Here is a 20,138-nt window from a genome sequence, read left to right as displayed (position 1 = left end):
GCAGATATCTTCACCAAGGCCTTGGCAAAGGACAGGTTCAACTACTTGAGAAACATGCTTGGAGTTCAATCAGCCAAAGCCTTAGAAGGGAGTGTTGAGATTAATTAAGTCTTTTGTCTGATAATTAGAAATGTTAATGAGCTGCTAGGGAGTTAAGTTCGTTAGTTTTATAAATGTAATGAGTTGACAGATGTCAATATCTAATAGGGTATTAAGTGAGTGGATGTAGTGAGGTCATAGCCTCACATCTTTTTGGTGGTATCAGCTACAAAAGCTTTGTCATAACTGAATATACAGAAGAAATACACTGCGTGAGAGGCACTACTGGTGTCCCACGACATTTCTGTTTTCTCTGTTCATCCCATTTTCCTTTCATTTTCAATTCCCTTAAAATTACAGAGTAAGAAATCAACACACTTTTCCTACTTCTCGAAAAGTAGTTTGCAATTTCTTCTTTTATTTTGTATACTCATAGAATCTTTTTTATGATTTTGGGGAATTTGGACAGACTAGAATTTCAAGGAAGGACAGTGGAGACTGGACTTGGTCTTAAGACATCTTCTATTTTGATATTTTAGCTCGCATTCGATCAGTTTAGGGACCTAAAGGTTCTGGAATAAATTCAGTGGAATAGAATCTAGAAAGTGGGGTTTCTGCAAAGGGGTCATCATGGAAGATGGTGATCTTTTATCATCAGCTACGATGCTGGGAGCTCAACCTGATTTCGATATCGATTTAGACTTCATGGATGAAATCTTCTTAGAGGGATGCTGCTTGGAAACCACAGATGGACCCGAATTTCCTAATCAGATCTCCTCCGGTTCAGATGCCCTCTTGGACCCCTCAATTGTTTGGCCTGCGTTGGAGACCAATGGCAATTTGAGCATGAACCCATCTCAAAACAGCAATCAACAAGAGATGCAAAGACCATTGTTGAATATGATAGATGCTGTCAATGTTCAGTCTCCTGGCCAGAATATGATAGATGCTGAAGGTTGCTCTGGTCAACTAGCAGATCCTACAATTGAAGGTCATGAATTGAGCAGAAGGTGGTGGATTAGACCCACAGAAAATCCAGTGATGGAGAGATTAATGAGGGTACTTGTGTACATTGGTGATGTCATGAGAAACAAAGATGTCCTTGTACAAATATGGTTGCCAGTAGATAGAGGGGGTAGACGTGTTTTAACAAATAATGATCTACCTTTCTCACTTGATTCTGGCTGTCCCAGGCTTGCCAAATATCGAGGCATCTCTGTGAATTATCAGTTCTCGACTGGAGAGGATGGTTGAGGGGTTGCCTGGCCGGGTTTTCTCTGGTAAGGTTCCTGAGTGGACTCCTGATGTTCGATTCTTTAGAAGTGATGAGTACCCTCGGGTTGACCATGCTCAACTGTATGATATACGTGGAACTCTAGCACTTCCCATCTTTGAACAAGGTAGTAGGACTTGCTTGGGCGTCCTTGAGGTTGTTACAACCACCCAGAAGATAAAGTATCAAACTGAGCTTCAAAGTGTCTGCAAGGCACTTGAGGTCTGTGCTCTTTCCTGAATTAGCATTTCATTCTTCAATTTGTTTTCTTCCTATCAATTAGGACAGTGAGTGTTGTGTAAAAAGACTGCAAGAGGCCCGGGGAGTTTATTGTTCTTTTTTTTTTTTAATGACCATTGACAAATTATATTACAGGAGTTGACATCAATCAAAGTCCCATTAGTCCCTATGAATGTAATATAAGTTCTAGGGCTGCCCTTTGATTTGGTTTTTATCGAATCGACCGAATTTTTTTGATTTGGTATACCGATTTTTACAATTTGAAAATCGAAAATCCGAAATCGAAAAAAGTTGGTTTGGTTTTGGTAAAAACCGAAAAAAAATTAATAAATCGATAAATTACCGAAAATTATTACTGAAAGAAACCGAATCGATTATTACTAAAAAAATCGAAATATATACCCAAAAAGACTAAAACAATTACTGAAATTTTGTTATATATGGTTATATAATACTATTATATTAGTGGTACAATAAATATTAAACTACTAATATCTTAAACAACTATAAGAAAATATAATTGTATAATGTTATCATATTAATATTATCAAAAATGTGACTTAAGATATAGAGTCATTCTCTAATAAAGTAAATGTTATTATTTTTAAGAAAATAAGAATCTCATATTTAGGTAAATAATGCATATATATATCTATTCGTATTTATCGGCATATATACATACAAAATTAATAGGATATGTACTAATACATATTATTAAAGTAATTATACTAGTATATATTATTACTAATATTAATATTATTACAATTAATATTAGTACTATACTAAACTACCAATACTACTCGTGCAAATATATATTCATCAAATATTATATTTTATGCATCATATTTGATTAAATTTTAATTTATATTGGTATATAATAATTAGTATTATTATAATTAAACCGAAAATGAACCGAAGATATACTAAAGTAAACCGAAAATGAACTGAAGATATATTGAAGTAAATCGAAAATGAACCGAAATGATCTAATACTAAAGTTACCGAAATCGAACAGAAAACTGAAGTTTACCAAAAATTAGCAAATCGAAAAATACCGAAATTGAAAAATACTAAATTTTTTGGTTTTGGTTTGGTAAGCCCCAATACCGATCCGAACCGACTGATGGGCTGCCCTAAATATAACTGATAATCAAGATGTAAACATATTATCTGTATTTAATTTGTGGTAACCGACAATTTTTGTTTATTTTCAAGAGAATCCTCATGCACAATTAAAGTGTATACGTGGCCATCCAATCTTAACAATGTAAAACTTCTTGCTTTATTGGCTTTTATTGTTTTATGCAGACAAACTTCCCTTTACTGTTTTTGAACTTGCGGTCTGGTCTGTATGTCTTTCCTGTCCTCCCCCAACCACCCTACACTGAATATCTGTAATATCTGTGATTATAGCTTCAGAGATACAAAAATTCCAAATTTAGTGTCAATTACAAGTCATTATAGACTTGTGATATGAAATTCTTCTTTGATCCATGCTCCTTAGATAAGGACTTTTGAGTTCTTCTTTGCTACTCTTCTCCAAATCAGCCTGTTCACATGAATCTTGTTTTCTGATCTGCACAAGCCTTTTAAATCTGCAGGCTGTTGATCTTCAAAGTTCTAAAAATTTGAGTACTCATAATGTAAAGGTAAGCAGATAATTTCCATGAAGGCAAAGTGATTTATTAGATAAATATTCCAATATCACTTTTAAGGTCATTTGGTGTATTATCTTAGCAGGAGTGTGACAAGCCCTACCAAGCTGCATTACCCGAGATCCAGGAGGTCTTGAGATCTGCATGTGAGACACACAAATTGCCTTTAGCACAAACGTGGGCTCTGTGCACTCAACAAGGTAAAGATGGGTGCCGACATTCTGATGACAACTACGTTCACTGTGTTTCAACTGTGGATCATGCTTGCCATGTGACTGATCGTCATATCCAGGGCTTTCATGAAGCTTGTTCTGAACATCACTTGTTAAAAGGCCAAGGCATTGTTGGGAGTGCTTTTATGACTAATCAACCATGCTTCTCAAATGACATAACTTCCTCTGTCAAGACAGAGTATCCTCTATCTCACCACGCTAGGATGTTCGGGTTGCATGCAGCTGTTGCAATACGTCTACGGAGCATCCTCACTGGTTCAACTGATTTTGTCCTGGAGTTCTTCTTGCCTGTGGAGCGCAGGGATGCTGAAGAACAGAAGAAGATGCTGACTTCACTATCCTTAATCATACAACAGACTTGCCGGAGCTTACGGGTTGTCACGGACAAGGAACTAGAGGAGGAAACTGATTTTCCAGTCAGTGAAGTGGTTGTCCCTTCAGACCCCAGCCCTAGTAGTATTGCCTGTTTAACAGAGGTCCAACAGAGTGGTAATGATGTCTCAATATACCCGAAGGAAAAACAAAGGGAGATTCTGGGTTTGAAATCCTCAAAGTTAAAGCAGCATCAACAAGATTCAAACCAAAAAGTCGGTACTGAGTTTGGTGGAGAGTGTTCTACTTTCGGTGAGGGTACCTTCTCAAGTGTTGGTGTGAGTAAGACAAGAGAGAAAAGACGTACTAAGGCAGAGAAAGCTATCACCTTGCAAGTTCTTCGAAAATATTTTTCTGGTAGCCTAAAAGATGCTGCAAAGAGTATTGGAGGTATGCACTTCTTCTGATAAACCTGCTTCCTATTTGATGTTTTAGCTCTTGTGAATGTCTGTGTGGCATTTTGGTGGCCTTAAGAGTAATGGTGCTGTGTGTATACTTTATGTAATTCATTATCGTTTTATGTGTATACTTTGTATAGTATACATATATGCACTCCAATGTTCCAAAGTAAAGTTGCCATGTTAGTGTTTTCAGTTTCATCAGCTATTACCAACTGAATTAAACAAAATGTCTACAAGACTAGCACACTATAATATTTGCAACTCTTTGTATTTATGTGGATTATGGTAAAATTTCTACTAGGAAGATTACTTTCCTTTTTCAAAATTTCATGTTTAATATTGTTTTTTTTTTTTCTTTTATTTTTTCAAATTTACCATGTTTAGTTTGCTCCACAACCTTGAAAAGGATATGCCGAAAACATGGGATTAAACGTTGGCCATCTCGAAAAATCAAGAAGGTTGGCCACTCTCTACAGAAACTGCAACTTGTTATCGACTCAGTCCAAGGCGCTTCTGGTGCTTCCCAAATTGACTCTTTCTATACAAACTTCCAAGAGCTAACCTCTCGAAATTTATCGGGGACCGACCCATTTTCATCTTCAAAGCTGAGTGATCAGCCAAAGCCAAAAAACATGCCTCTGGAAGGTGGTGTTTTCAGCTCCCAAGCTACTGCATCAAAATCTCCCTCATCTTCATGCAGTCAGAGTTCCAGTTCAAGCCATTGCTGTTCCAGCAGGACACAGCAACAGCCTCCCACATGGAACGTCGCTGGTAATGATGATTCAATTGTTGGAGGTAACTCTAGTGATGGCATGCTAAAGAGGGTCAGAAGTGAGGCAGAGTTGCATGCCTTGGGTCAAGATGGAAGGGAGCTACTGCCAAGATCCCAAAGCGGTAAAAATCTCAGAGAGCAACAAAAAGTGAAGTCTATTCCACCTGCAGTGAAAAATAATGGCCGGCTAATTCAAGAAGGGGATGCTCAAAGAGTAAAAGTCACATATGGAGACGAGAAAATCCGGTTCCGCATTCAAAGTGATTGGGGATATGAAGATTTGGTGCAAGAAATTGCAAGGCGATTTAGTATAGAAGACATGAGTAAATTTGATATCAAATACTTGGATGATGACTCAGAGTGGGTGCTATTAACATGTGATGCTGATTTAGAGGAGTGTATTGATGTATGCCAATCTTCGCAGGGCCGCACAATTAAGCTCTCTCTCCAGCTTTCTGGTCGTCATTTAAAAATGTTGTTAGGTAGTAGTGGCCATTCATGAGTATAAGATGCTTCTCGAGTTGCAACACTGATGTTGCAGAATTTTGCAGTCTATAAAATGCACGTACCACTTGCACTAGTTTCAGCACCGGTGTTGAAGCCTCGTAGCATGGATTGGAGCATGAAGTCTTGGCTATCCATCTTAAACAGCAATTATCTGGGGATATTGAGTTAAAGGCATTGGTCAAGCTTTTTTGCTTTGTTGGTCCATTATATTATATATAGTTGATAGTGATAAGCATAAGCCCAGCACCAAGAGCACGTGGAGTTATCTGACTTCTATAGGATTTATCCCATAATGTATTTTAGTCATTATCTTTGTGTTTATACTGATAGCTATCTTTTATATAAGCCCTATTTGGACTCTTGTACTGTGTATACTTATAAATACAGTGAATCACCTCACTACTGCTTGAGGCTTTCAATCATATTTAGTTTATAAGTGCTTTATGGTATCAGAGCCACCATAGAGTCTTACAACTAAAAACTGATCCCTTACTTCTAGTCGTCGATGAAATTCGTACTCTTTTTCTTTCCTTTCTCAATCATGAGTAAAGTGGATATTTTTCAATTCATAATTCCTGGCAGCCGCAGGTAAGACGATGCTTGATGGTGACGTCGGAATTGTTGGGATATCAAGGTCTCCCATTGTTTCTTGTGGTACAAGGGCCATCTCTTCTTCTCTCTGTTGATTCTCTTTTTCTCTGTCCTCTCTTTGTTTCTTTCTAATCGCTCGGAGCTTCTGTTCAATTTCAGGTTCAAATTCAACTAATTTGCAAGTTGACGATCGTGTACCAGTCATCCACCTTCAAGAGAAAACAAGAGACAGTGAGAAATTGCATAAAAATTTATGTTGACAGACCACAAATAAAGAATTATTATTATTATTAATATTATCAATCCAAAAATACAACTAAAAAATAAATCGCCCTAATATTAACAGACTAAACTAAATCCCCGGCAACGGCGCCAAAAACTTGATGTGCATAATTGCAAGGTACAATATCGCTCAAGTAATATAGTAATAAGAAAAGTATCGTTCCAACAGGGATTGAGTTAATCTATTAAATACCAGTGTGATTTCTGCCTAATTGACACGGTTAGACAAGAAAACTATTACAAGGATCGAAAACGAAATATGCAAGATAGTATAAGACAAGGTAACGGATTAAAATAATATGATAAAGTACTAGGCCAACGATTTCACCATAACTAATCCATCCCAAGTCTTTTCAACAAATCAATCCTAATTTTACCTAGCATGTTGCTAATTGTTTCCACGCTTTTCACTAGTATTCTATTCCTAGATATACTAATTGTATTCTCAATCCTATCAACCCGGCCAATCTATTCCTAGATATGAATTTAGACGATGAAGACCCTTTAAGACCATAAGAAACATTTAATGAAAACACAACCCATACTTTCCTCTTCCGATTAAACTATGCAGATTATGGTATTTATTCCTAGAAGCTATTTACTAGATATCTCCTTCCAGTCTCAATCTAGTTCTTCATGGCAATCAATTAGTGATCAAGTAATTGAAGGCATTAAACCAAGAAATAAATACTCAACATGCTTGAATAAAAATAGAATTAAATTGAGTTAGAAAAACTTAGAGAATTCATAGCTAGGCTACGGTATAAGAAATTTAGTGCATGATGAAGGTGATAGGCGACATGGGTGTGGAGTAGGAATTCATGATGTTCACCCAAGAAATAATAATGATGTTCCAATCTAAAATATGCAGCCCTTCTCCAGCCGTCCCTCTCTAGTACCGCACCCCCCTATTTATCCTATTACAAAGACACCACAAATCCCTATTCATACGGGATTACAATTCCTAAATCATCTAGGGCCTTCATTAATCCTTGATACCCTTGGAAAAGGGCTGGGCCGGCATCCCTTGTGTAAATGAGAATTAATTTCCTTTGAGAGACCTCTTTCCTTTCCTTGATGAGCTGGTGAAACGTTGACTAGAATTGGGTTTCCTTTCATGCGCGATACCAATTCAAATTCTTCAATCATCATGACTTTTATCCTTTTTAGCTTAATATTCCCTAAATTACCAAAACTACAAAACTTGCACAAAACACATTAAAACCAACAGTTTCATTGAAGAACATAGCAAATTAACAAGTAATAAAGGCAAACAAAGTGTGTTAAATATTTGATATATCAATAGTATAAAAAAGATTGATGCACTTGTTTGTAGTCATTTTCAGATTATTAGAACTCTTCATGGATAATGAAACACTACTACAATTGTATAAATAGACAACGGTTCTTATTTTGTCCGTTATCTTAATTTAACACACAACGGATTTTAATAAACTGTTATATGAAGGTATCATATCCAATGCTATTTGGTCGGATGAATTTTCTTAAATTATTAAACACAATAGTTTTAAGTAAAACCGTTGTGTTGGACAAGTTACAGAAAAATAAAAAAATTTGCGGATCTTTGTATTTGACAAAATACACGCCCGCGTTAATGAAAAAAACCATCGCGCCTTTAACCCCTCAGACAGAACACAGACCTCCTCCTCCTCGTGCCCTCAAACCCAGACTTGCTTCTTCCCAAAACCCAGACCTCCCGCACTCTCACTTTGCTCACTCTTTCTCTTTCTCTCTTCTGATTATGGCCATCACCCATCACCGTCCCTCACCACCATTGTGTCGCCCTTTCACCACCATGTACGCACTCGTCTTCTCATCACCGTCGCCATGGCTGCACACATCTTCTTATCATGTCGACTCTCAGTCGTTTATGCCTTCTGAAATCACTGGATTTATGCTATCCTCCAACCAAATCACACAAAGATTTGGGAAAGCTTGAAACCCTAACCCTAATCTGGACAATTGACTTCGCTGAGCTCACACTGGGCTTTCAGGTGCTTTTTCCCTCACTTTGCTCTTTTGTTTTTCCTCTGTGCTAGGGTTCTCACATGAAGTTCTTGATTATTTCCTCTACGTTGCTGAATTTGTGTTTTGTTATCTTTTTTTTTTTTTTTTCTTTTTTCTGTAATTTTTTTTGTGGGTTTACTTTGGAGGGATTTGAGGTTAGATTCGTTTGTTTTTTGAGGTTGATTCCTTTCATGTCATCTCTTTTTAAAATTTTGTTGCTTGGTTTAATCTCATGAACTAGGATTTTTAATAGGAATTTTTGTTCTTAATTATTATTAATTTTGTTCATTAACTGTTTTCTGAGTTTTTTTTTTTTTAACAGAATATGCATTTACTACCCTGGAACAGTCATGAAACCATCATATTACACAAAAACCATCAGCTGAATCCTTCGATTGCTGCATCAATACTTCTATATGAAGGTATGTCAGAAATTTTATGCTAACTTCTTGTAGCTGTTGTACTTATGCCCGTAAAATCCTTTCTATGTTCAGATTTGATTGAGTCTCGAATGCAGAACTTACTTACCAGAGCTTCATCTGTGATTCTTACAAATATAACCCTTGAGACATTGGATGATCTTGACGAAGTTGAGGTATGCTCATATCTTTTTTTTTTTTTTGTTGTCTTTTTGTACCATTAATATGATATTTTAAGCTTTTTATATTTTTATGTATTTTCAATAATTTTTTTTTTTTTTTTTGTATACGACATAGCTATGTCATCCCAACTTTTTGCGCTTGCCTTTTGATTTAGCTGTATTTTTGTATATTGACTAAATTTTGTCCCATATCAACTTAGGGATAATGTACAATCTCTAATGTAGATTGTGCTAACTTGAGAAAATAAACCATTTTCTGCAATAATTTGAACAGTGGTATTGCAGTATCCTATGTTTCTGTTTGTGATCTATATGCTGTGCCTCTATATGTAATTGGTTTTTGTAATTTTCCAAAACATAATTTCTGCAGATAAAATTTATGGACCTTTAGCTTCCCAAATATAAAAAGCTATCTATTTTCGAATGCCTATCATAAGCGCCACTATGGGGACAGTTAAAAAAACTGTTGTGCTCCCGCAAAAAAGTGGTTTCGAGCATTTCTTTTTTTTTTTTGGTTACAAAGGGAGGAGGCCAAGGAAAGAGGCCTAGAGGGGGGAGGGGGGGATCGAAACCCGGTGAGGTGGGGGCAGCACAACTGCTTGGCCAACTGGCCTACCCCAAGTCCTCGTTTCGAGCATTTCTTTATTTCTGTGCAAACTGGAAAGGCAAGTGCAAAGTGCAAAGTGCAAAGTGCAAAGTCAGTCAGTCTGACCATCTCTCGCCCCCACTACTCTTTCTTTCTTTCTCTCTCTTTTTCTGAGCCTTAACTTTTCACATTCTGAGCTCTGTGAGAGTTAGTGAGTCCTTTGGCAATAAGCAACTTAGCAAGAAACAATGGTGAAAGAAACTGAGTACTATGATGTCCTCAGCGTCAGCCCCTCGGCTTCCGAAGAGGAAATTCGCAAGGCCTATTATCTCAAGGTTCATTATTTCATATATATTCCTCCATTTTTCTAAATTTGATCAGATTGAAGTTTGATATGCTGTACATTTCAATATTTCATAATAGTTTTGCATTTATTTTTTAACTTCTTTTTAACCCTTTTCTCAGTTAATTTTGGTGTATTGGTATGATTCATATACAAGAATGAATAAATGAATTTCAACCATTAATTCTAAATTTATAATAGATATATTTTGTTTAATGTTCTAACCTTTCTTATGACCTTAGAATGGAATTATTTGGTGGTAGATCCCGCTTGTATGATAATGGGCTGCCTTCTTTTTGTCTATTTTGAAACATTAATGACTGAGTGAAATGGGAATCTGATCGAGCTTCAGAAGAATATGAATATTTTGATTTCTAAATTATTAAGAGACCTTAATCACTTTATTGATATTTGATTACTCATACTAACACATTTTTTAAAACTTACATGTCACTTATGGGTTTATGCTTTCTTTTGTTCAAATCTTGGTGAACTATTTAACTTTGTTTAATGAGCGTTTTTATGAACTGGGAATCTTTTTCTGTATTGAAAACTCAAGAATTTAATAGGGAGAAGCTATGTGTATTGGTACAGGCAAGGCAAGTTCATCCAGATAAAAATTCAAACGATCCTCAAGCGGCTGAAAGATTTCAGGCAAGTCCACTGCTTCTAATTCTTCTTGGTAACAGCCCTTTTATGAATCAAATGGAGGCTAAATAATTATTGGTTTCCACCCTTTTAATAGAATTGGAGCCATCTAATTTTTCTTTTTCTTAAGCAATAAAATCAACTCTGATTCATTGCAGTGTTGCTCTGTCATTTATTTGCTCTGAAAATGGGTTGCTGCATTTAAGTTTTTTTGGGAAGACACAGGCGCTATTATATTGTCTTATTAACGTGAGCCGTTTTATGTTGTATCACATATTTGTATGGTCTGTTACCCTTCTTTTTTTTTTTTTTCCTTTTTTTGTGGGTATAAAAATCTTAATATTTGCAAGTACTAGGTGAAGCTTATCAAGTTTTGAGTGATCCAGTGCAAAGAGATGCATATGATCGAAATGGAAAGTATTGCATATCTAGGTAGAATACTCTTGTGCTCACACACACACACACACTATATTGTCCTATCACAGAATTGTCACTTGAGCTCTTTATTGTGTAAAGGAAATGAAAATGTTACAGTTGCTTATAAAATTATACTTGCTTACAATCTTTGCGTCTTGCCTTTACTCATCTACACATTCTTGACATAAATTATGGCTTCATTTGGTGTAGTTGCTTTCTGACATCAGACTGAATCAACTTAACTTTGTTAAATGTAAACAGTCCAGTCCATATATATACAAGAAAAAAAAAATTCCATAGTTGTGATTGCACAATAATAGTTAAAACAATTTGTTGTTCACAGAACTTTCTCTACATTATTTGATGTTTGCTATGTGCAACACATTTTAAAATATTGTCATTTGTTATGTTGTTATGAAGTCTTAATTTGTTGTGATTGATTTGAAGTTACAAGATGCAAAGGACATACCTCTTGACAGGGTAAGGCATTCACTTGTGAGATTAACTTCAATTGATTCCCACTCATTAAACTTTTTTTGAGTGATTTTGTTGAGTGGATAATTATATTGGCTAGATGTATCTGTTTCAGATCATTTTATTATTGAGTTGGTTTTGCCTGCTCTAGATTTTCATGAACTGAATTACCTCCTATTGGATCATACTATTCTTATATCATGCTTACGTGGTTGCAATTCATGTTCCATTTAGTTGTTGCTTTAGTTGTGGGTGGGGTGCTTAGCCACACACAAAATATCTACCTCATAAATTATGCATGATTACATTAAAGACCCATATGGTATCTGTTAGCTAGGGTGCTAAGTTGAGTTGTGAAACCTGTAAAACCCCTTTGATGATGCATTTGACTTCAACTTGTAACTTTTCTTTTTGTATGATTTCAGGTTGCAGTGAAGGGAGCATCACTACAAAAAGTCATTCTTGAAATTGTAAAAGGAAAGTGGGAGCAGGAGAGGGACTAAGTTCTGCTTGCCACCATTGATGACTCTTGTAAGCATGTTCGAGATTTATTAATTATTGCTTAAACAAGCATGCATTTGTAAGTATGATTGTGCATGTAAAAGAGTATTATATGCCAAATCAGATATGGTAATTAAACTTTGTATATGGATGCTTGGGGTGGGAGCTGTGGAGAGATGTGTTGAGGGCAACGCTGGAGCATGGGCTGGCACCCAAGTCGTGGACTGACTACTTGTACTTGTCAGTGGGTGGAACTCTTTCCAACGCTGGAATGAGTGGCCAAGCTTTCAACTATGGACCTCAGATTAGTAATGTTCATGAGCTTGACTTTGTTACAGGTAATTCATTCACACTTTCTTATATATATAACTATTCTATAGATCATTTTTTTGTAAGCTAGGTTTTCAATTCAGTATTTTATATCAACCATTAAGATCGAAGAAAATGATGATTTTAGTAGATATATTGTGGTGTATTTGTTGTTTGATCATTAAACTAATTAATCTTCGTCTGTATGAACGTCCAAATAGAAAGGCAGTTAATGTGATATTCCTTTGTGGACTGTAGCATATTAATTAATGTATGCCTTCACATGGGCTCTTTTTTGTTAAATGATACAACAATATGATTGTCATCAATCACATTAGTAAGTTGTTGTGGGTTGCTGCCAAATATACATTTTGATTAATGCATGGTGATTGGTGGTTGTGGGTATGTATGTTCAAATTCAATCTTTGGCAGTATCATGATATCAATATTGCATTAATGACCTTAATTCTTGGATTAATTGCAGGTAAGGGTGAGCTCATGACATGTTCAAAAGAGTGAAACTCAGAGTTGTTCCACGCTGTTCTTGGTGGGCTAGGGCAATTTGGAATCATCACTAGGGCTAGAATTGCTCTTGAACCAGCACCCCAAAGGGTATCTCTCTCTAGCTCTTCTCACTCTCTATGTATATTAATTTTAAACTTGCACTTAAATATTGTTTCAAATATATGGGTTTGGCAGTGGGACACATACTTTTGTGCAAAAAAATTTCTAGTATTTATTAGTGACAAAACCTAAAAAGCAAGGAATAATGACCTAAAAAGCAAGGGAGGGATGGGGGATGATGGGTCATGGGTCATCGGTCCACTAAATGGACCTTTTTCCACATTTTTTTTATATCATCCTCTCTCCCTTTTATCGTTACTTTCCCACTTCTTTGGTCATCTCCCACCTTTTTTTCATTTCCTATCATTTTTAGTAACTTCGACTTTATTATATACTTCACAAAATCATCTTAATTCGACATCGGAAGCATTTTTGGTGTAATTTCTAAGTTTGCCTTGAAAATCTGAAACCTGACAACAATATTCCTCTCTTGCATGCCTATGTTTTTCACTTGCCCTTATATTCCTTATGACTTTGCTCTAACTAGAAATTATCGGGATAATATTAAGGTATTTGTGAGCTTGATTTTTAGTTAATGAAGTTGTGCACTTATGTTTTATATGTGCTATCTTGAAATCACAATACACCTAATTGGGCATATTCTTTATTTTTTTTCTTTCTACTGGACTGTTTGCATTTTGGGTTGAATTTTATTTTTAATTAGTACTCCATTTTTGCCTTGTTTCAGTGGGAGCGGAGGAATTAAGGACAACACTTATACCCAAGAAGCTAGATATCAATGAAGTCCGGGCTAAATGGGCAAACTTTGTGGGGCAGTATATGTAGACTAATGTTGGATTATTGCATATATGACACCTTTTTGACTTGATTTTGTTGGCCATGTGTTTAGTTAGACTAGCTTGGAGTATATATATGATTGATTACTTTGTTAGATTAGCTTGGGGATATTAATGATTGATAGGCTAGCTTTGCTGGATAATACTTTTGATATATGGCAGCAATTTGGTAGATTAGATTGATGCTTGATATTTTGGAAAGGCATATATGGAGGGTTTTTGTGTATGGCATGGTTGGTTTTGTAAATGGAATTGGGTTAAGGCATATATACAATTACCATCTTGAAATATCTTATATTATTTGGTATTTTATAAATTCCAATTCTTTATTATTGTGAATGGTATTTTGTAAATGTATAATTTATTAGGAATGTTAATTATGATGGGAATCAATTTGGAACAATGGTTGTACCAAAACAATCTATCTCATCAGATTGTGCATTTTTGTTTATAATTGCATTGTGGTCAAAGACAATTGGGAGCTTCTTAAAACAGATGTAAACAGGCACATTATACAACAGTTTTCGATCAAAAGCGTGGTCTATACCCTTAACTTACAATTGTTCAATATCAGAAACCATTGTCTAATCCATAAGCATACCATACAAACCTTAGAAAGCCATTGTGCTAAATGCCTTCATACAACAGTTTCTAACTCAAAACCGATGTACCAAATAAGTATATACAATGGTTATATGGTTAAAATCTGATGTTTTTAATGCATTCATACAACGGTTTCATGTAAACAACGTAGTATGAAAGACCTATAGACATGGCAGTATACCTATTTTCAATAGCCTACACAACGGTTATTATCAATAAATCGTTGTCTTCATGGGTATTTCACCTCGTGTTTGTATCTAAAATAGTTGTAAAACTCATGCTTTACATAAGGTAACCGTTGCTTGACATATATCTACACATCGGTTTTTACATATAAACCGATGTGTAGGTTGGCACTCAACAACGGTATCCACCAAATCATTGATTTTAAGGGTGTATATACAACGGTTGTCTATGTATAACCGTTGTGTAGGTGCACCAGGACAACGGTTTTTATCCGTTGTCTATTGAGGTATGAATAGACATCAGTCGATTAGACGACGGTAAATTCGAAACTCACACAACGGTTAAAATCCGTCGTCTGATTGCTATTTTGTAGTAGTGAAAATCAAATGGGTAGGTTGTTTAAGGTCGTATGATAACATTTATGTTCTTGGTATTTCTTTTTTAGTTAATGAGATAGAAACAACTAGGGGTGGGCATTTAAACCGGAAACCGGGGGGAAAAAAAACCGTAAAAAACTGCTTTGACCAAAATTGGTCAACATCGGATCAAAATTGGACCGGACCGGTCCAATCCAATTCCGGTTCCGGTTTTGCACTTCACAGAACTGGACTAGACTGGATTGGACCGTTTAATTAATATGTATTTTTAATTTTTATATATATTTAATTTTTATACATTTGATAAACATTTTTATACACATTTTTACACACATTTTACACATTTTAGATAATAAAATTAATATTAACCTAGCTATATTTTAGACCCTAAAATATATTTTATATAACCATATGGCCTATATTCTCTATATATAATAATGTTTTAGTATATAATTTTGGTTATACCTTTTATAATAAAATTAGTATATTCTTTATACTCTATAATCTATGAACTAAACACTATATACTAAAATTATTATAGTTCTAAGATATAGTATATAGTTAATTAGTTATAAACTTCTAATAGAGGAAATTATGTATTAGGGTTTAGGGTTTAAAGTTTAAAGAAACCCTATAATCTAATAATTTATACCGTAAACCCTAAAAGTAATAAGTATATAACATATATAACTAATAACTATATAAGTATATAAACCCAATTGAAATCCCAATTAGACTCATAGTCAACTATAACCCTATATCCTAATACATTATAACCATATACCCTAAACTATATTAATTAGTTAATTACTCTACACATATATTATATATAAGTAATAAGTATATAACATATATAACTATATACCCAATTGAAACCCCAATTAGACTCATAGTCAATTAACCAGTTTATTCTGTTAAAACTGGTTATCATTGGCAGCACTTTTCACGTCCTATTCTCAATCGTATTCCTCCTTATAATTCTCATCAAGTTAACTCTACGATTTGGAATTTGGTGTGGAAAGCTAAAACTCTTCCAAAAATCCAGCATTTTTTATGGAGAGCTTTGAAAAATGTTGTTGCTTCAAGAGCTAATTTGCATCAAAAGATGATTGTAGCTTGCCCTCTCTGCCCAATTTGTGGGACTTTACCAGAGACAATTGAGCATATTCTATTGTTGTGTCCTTGGGTGGAGGTGGTCTGGTGTGAATGTTTGGGGTATATGATTGATCGTGCTGCAGTGACCCGTATTGATGTTTGGTTGGTGGATGTTTTAGGTTGTTGGAAGGATTCTGCAGATTATGTCTTTACTTGGATTAGTTTTATATTCTGGTCTATATGGAAAGCAAGGTGTAAAGCCATTTTTCAGAATGTATCTCCTGATCCTGTTGTGGTTTGCTTGTCTGCAAGAAGAGCTTGCATTGAATTTCTTAATTCTCTTTCTTCCACTGCTCAGATCCTCCCAGTTATATCTACTCACTTATCTGTTCCAAGGTCTTGGTGTCCTCCTTGCTTCCAAGATTAAAAATCAATGTGGATGGATCTTGGTTCCAGGATTCTAGAAAGGCTGGGATTGGAGTAGTTGTTAGAGATAGCAGTTGTAAGGTGATTGGTGGTAGTGCTGTTAGTTGCTTGGCTGACTCTGTTGATATAATTGAAGCTTTGGCAATAAAGGAAGGGATGCTTTGTGCTAAGAAATTTGATATTCTAGATGTGGAGATGGAGTCTGATTCTAAGACTGTGGTTGATGCTCTTAACAGGTCTGCCAGTTGTGTTGCTTGGCAAATCTCTCCAATCATTCAAGACATCTGGGATCTTGCAATTGAATTCTCATCTGTTAGATGGTCTTGGATTTCAAGAGAAGCAAATGGTGTTGCTGATGCAATTGCCTTGCTAGCTTGCAGGAGGATGTGTCCAGAGGACTGGGTGATCTCACCCCCATCTTCCTTAATTGGAGTCCTGGTGGCAGATGGGCTTCCTCTAGATTGATATTTTGGCTTTTAGCTTATCTGTTTTTTTTTTAGGAGTTTGTTTAGTTTGGTTGCTGAGTTGTTTTCCTGTCTTGTTCTTTTGGTTTACTGCTTTGTTTTCTGTTTTTTCTGGTTTGTATGTTGCTTTGCTGTTCTTTGCCTTTGTGGCTTTTTATTGAAGTTTTTTTAAGTGGCCAAAAAAAAAAAAAACTATAACCCTATATCCTAATACATTATAACCATATACCCTAAACTATATTAATTAGTTAATTACTCTACACATATATTATATATAAGTAATAAGTATATAAGTATATATAATTATATAAGTATATAAACCCAATTGAAACCCCAATTAGACTCATAGTCAACTATAATCCTATACCCTAATAAAATTATAACTATATATCCTAAACTATATTAATTAATTAATTACTCTATACATATATTATATATAAGTAATAAGTATATAAGTATATAACATATATAACTATATAAGTATATAAACCCAATTGAAACTCCAATTAGACTCATAGTCAACTATAACCCTATATCCTAATACATTATAACCATATACCCTAAACTATATTAATTAGTTAATTACTCTATACATATATTATATATAAGTAATAAGTATATAACATATATAATTATATAAGTATATAAACCCAATTGAAACCCCAATTAGACTCATAGTCAACTATAACCCTATACCCTAATAAAATTATAACTATATACCCTAAACTATATTAATTAGTTAATTACCCTATACATATATTATATATAAGTAATAAGTATATAAGTATATAACATGTATAACTATATAAGGATAGAGGAATATTGACACTCATACATACCACCCTTGTAAAAGCTGTCATTAAATATATATATATATTCATATAAATTAATCAACACCTTCATCCAAACTCAAGTCAAATAGGCTGTTGTTTGGTGGGCATTTATGATTCCATTTCAAAACTCCTATTTCCAATTTGAGTAGCTTCTGGAAACCAAATGTTTCCAATTCCTCTAAAAGTGCCCTCTTCCCACAACATTAAGAAGTCATTTCTGAAATTCCATTTTCAGATTGCAAAGCATCTTTAAAATACAAAAAGAAGCAAGCAACTAACCACTTTCCATTTCCATTGGTTTGTAACTGCCAAAATTAAAGTGGATTCTCAAAATTTTCAAACAAGAACTTAAAGTAACCAAAGAAACCAACTCTCCCACTCAAATTAACAACTCTTTCCCTTTTAACACATTTTATCGGCAGAATAACATCTCCATCATCAATCATCATGAAGCTAATAAAAGTCGACCCATTAACAATATTCAATTCCACATCGATCAGACCCAATTAACACCAAAATAAGCAGAAAATAATCACAGATACCCACTTCACAATTTGACATCACCAATTGAAAACATCAAATTAGAATAAAAAAACAAACAGAAAGCAACTTAAAACTCCAAGTAAAAGCAAAACAAATGAGAAAAATGATCTGGGTATGTGCTAAAAGAGTGACCGAGCCACTCACCTTCAATTCAATACTCCCAGGTTGAGAAACAAATTTTCCCGAGAAAGTGAAGGAAACCCAAGAGATATCCAAGAAATCCAATCGAACCCTGTTGAAAATAGACCCACCAATAAAACTTAAAAACCAAGAAGAAAGAGAGAGAAACTAAAAACCAAGAAAACTACTAATGGATTTTCCAAAGAACGTGGGAAAGCCCTAAATTCATAGAAAACCCCTAATTTCGAGAAGCAAACGAACCTAAGAAAATCCCTAATTTGAAGAAAACCCTAAACAACAGCAAGAGAGAAAGAGAAAACTCATGAGAGAAGAAGAGGACAGAGAGAAAGAGAGAACCAGTAGAGATAGAGAGAAGAGGACAGAGAGAAAGAGAGAACCAGTAGAGATAGAGAGAAGAGGACAGAGAGAAAGAGAGAACCCAGGAGAAATGAGACTGAGCTTACCTTTAGACACCGCAACCCAGGAGGATCATATAGTTCGTGCTTGACCACCGACGCCAAGGTCAACCGGCGACAACTTCGACTTCGACAACAAGGTCTGAGTGAGAACCAGAACCAGAACCAGAGAGAAGGAGAGAATGGCAGTGAGTGTGTGTCTCAGTGAGGGTGAGAGAGAGCTTGTGTGACTTTGTGACTATGTACGTGTTTCTGTTTGTGTTTGGATGTGTTGGAAAACATAAGTCAAAATTTTTAAGTTGTCCAAAAATTTTGATTCAATTTTTTTTTAGCTCCAACAAAGATATCAGTTAAGGACTTATATACCAATTTTTAATGAAAATGAAAAAATTAAGATATCACAAAAATCAATAAAAATTATTAGGTGATATCTTAATAAATTAAGATATCATCAAAAAAATCATCTGATATCTAAAATGTTTTAATATCAGTTTTTACAATAATTGATATTAAACAAGTGATGTCTATCAAAGTTTTTATTGCAGTGAAGACTAGTAGTAACTGTCCACCTTGGATATCACATCAATGTCTCAGCCTGAGAAACTGCCTGATGCCTCCCCCAAACTCATTAGTATATTAAGTCTATATCATATCAATCAGTATTACTAAATTAATGTATCCAACGATATATATTTCATTGAAAATTAGATTAGGATGTCTATATGATACCCAGGGTTCGGGCTGTGACAGATTAGGATGTTGCTGGGAAGTTATCTTGCCTGGGATCTTTAACAAAATGTGACCTGTATGAATAATAAGAAGATGTTGTACCGTTGTGGTATCAGCCAACTAAGCTCTGATGAGTAAGTCAGTAATGGACTTATAAAGGTAGTTGAGTAAGAACAAACAAGAACAAGGATATGAACTTGGGAGAATATGGAAAAAACAAGGTAAGATCTTCTGAGTTATTCTCTCAAGAAGATGTGTGTTTGTTTAGGGTTTTGTGAACCCCTCCTTTGTGTCTATAAGTGTCATATATAGGCAAATTAAGAAGAGGTAAATGATATATTTTCTTACATGTTGATGAGTGATAAAGATGAGGCCACGTCATCATTTCAGAATAGTGTCATTCACAACTACCCAACAAGTTTGCATTGAATGCAAATGTGACTTTAGGGTAATGGGTAGCCCTAGCAGTCTCATCTTAAGCTTGCATGTCAGGAAGAATAAGTAGCCACTTGAGTATATATGGTTAAAGATAGCTAGACATTACCGGAACCTTCTGGAATAGCAATGGACCACAATCCTCGAGCCGAGCCAAGCATGTGTCATCTGTAATTTCCCCAACTACAAGGTTGTCGGATGTGTTAGATCGAAAAGAC

The 20,138-nt window shown here is 35.0% G+C and overlaps 3 protein-coding genes across 3 annotated transcripts; all 3 read left to right on the top strand.

Annotated features, from left to right (window-relative positions):
* Positions 1-324: 324 nt before the first annotated feature.
* Positions 325-5,834, top strand: LOC147273127 (protein NLP4-like). Its single transcript, XM_086256722.1, is given in 5 exon segments — positions 325-1,286; positions 1,288-1,534; positions 3,154-3,201; positions 3,293-4,202; positions 4,598-5,834. Coding segments are annotated over 5 exon segments (2,712 nt in total). The 5' UTR covers positions 325-669; the 3' UTR covers positions 5,488-5,834.
* A 2,156-nt stretch (positions 5,835-7,990) lies between these two features.
* LOC147273126 (uncharacterized) lies at positions 7,991-9,496 on the top strand. Its single transcript, XM_086228461.1, has 4 exons — positions 7,991-8,380; positions 8,716-8,815; positions 8,888-8,988; positions 9,365-9,496. Exons 1-4 carry the CDS (start codon positions 8,237-8,239, stop codon positions 9,383-9,385), a joined length of 366 nt encoding a protein of 121 aa, XP_086084587.1. The 5' UTR covers positions 7,991-8,236; the 3' UTR covers positions 9,386-9,496.
* Positions 9,497-12,234: 2,738 nt separating this feature from the next.
* Positions 12,235-16,845, top strand: LOC147273125 (uncharacterized). Its single transcript, XM_086256754.1, has 4 exons — positions 12,235-12,301; positions 12,757-12,762; positions 16,098-16,249; positions 16,351-16,845. Exons 1-4 carry the CDS (start codon positions 12,235-12,237, stop codon positions 16,843-16,845), a joined length of 720 nt encoding a protein of 239 aa, XP_086112880.1.
* Positions 16,846-20,138: the final 3,293 nt, after the last annotated feature.

The sequence above is a fragment of the Dryas octopetala genome, chromosome 9 (assembly GCF_963921425.1).
Source record: "Dryas octopetala chromosome 9, drDryOcto1.1, whole genome shotgun sequence".
NCBI lineage: Eukaryota > Viridiplantae > Streptophyta > Magnoliopsida > Rosales > Rosaceae > Dryas > Dryas octopetala.
The sequence above is the reverse complement of the archived record's forward strand: the minus strand, read 5'-3'. Positions and strand labels throughout refer to the sequence as shown.

What these genes read in the sequence shown, in the direction of transcription:
- LOC147273126 (XM_086228461.1), top strand. Translation starts at nt 8,237, where the DNA reads ATGTCGACTCTCAGTCGTTTATGCCTTCTGAAATCACTGGATTTATGC. An exon ending in ATCAATACTTCTATATGAAG is followed by an intron (nt 8,816 to 8,887) that starts GTATGTCAGAAA and finishes TTCTATGTTCAG; the next exon opens with ATTTGATTGAGTCTCGAATG. An exon ending in ATGATCTTGACGAAGTTGAG is followed by an intron (nt 8,989 to 9,364) that starts GTATGCTCATAT and finishes TAATTTCTGCAG; the next exon opens with ATAAAATTTATGGACCTTTA.
- LOC147273125 (XM_086256754.1), top strand. Translation starts at nt 12,235, where the DNA reads ATGAGTGGCCAAGCTTTCAACTATGGACCTCAGATTAGTAATGTTCAT. An exon ending in TATCTCCTGATCCTGTTGTG is followed by an intron (nt 16,250 to 16,350) that starts GTTTGCTTGTCT and finishes ATCTGTTCCAAG; the next exon opens with GTCTTGGTGTCCTCCTTGCT.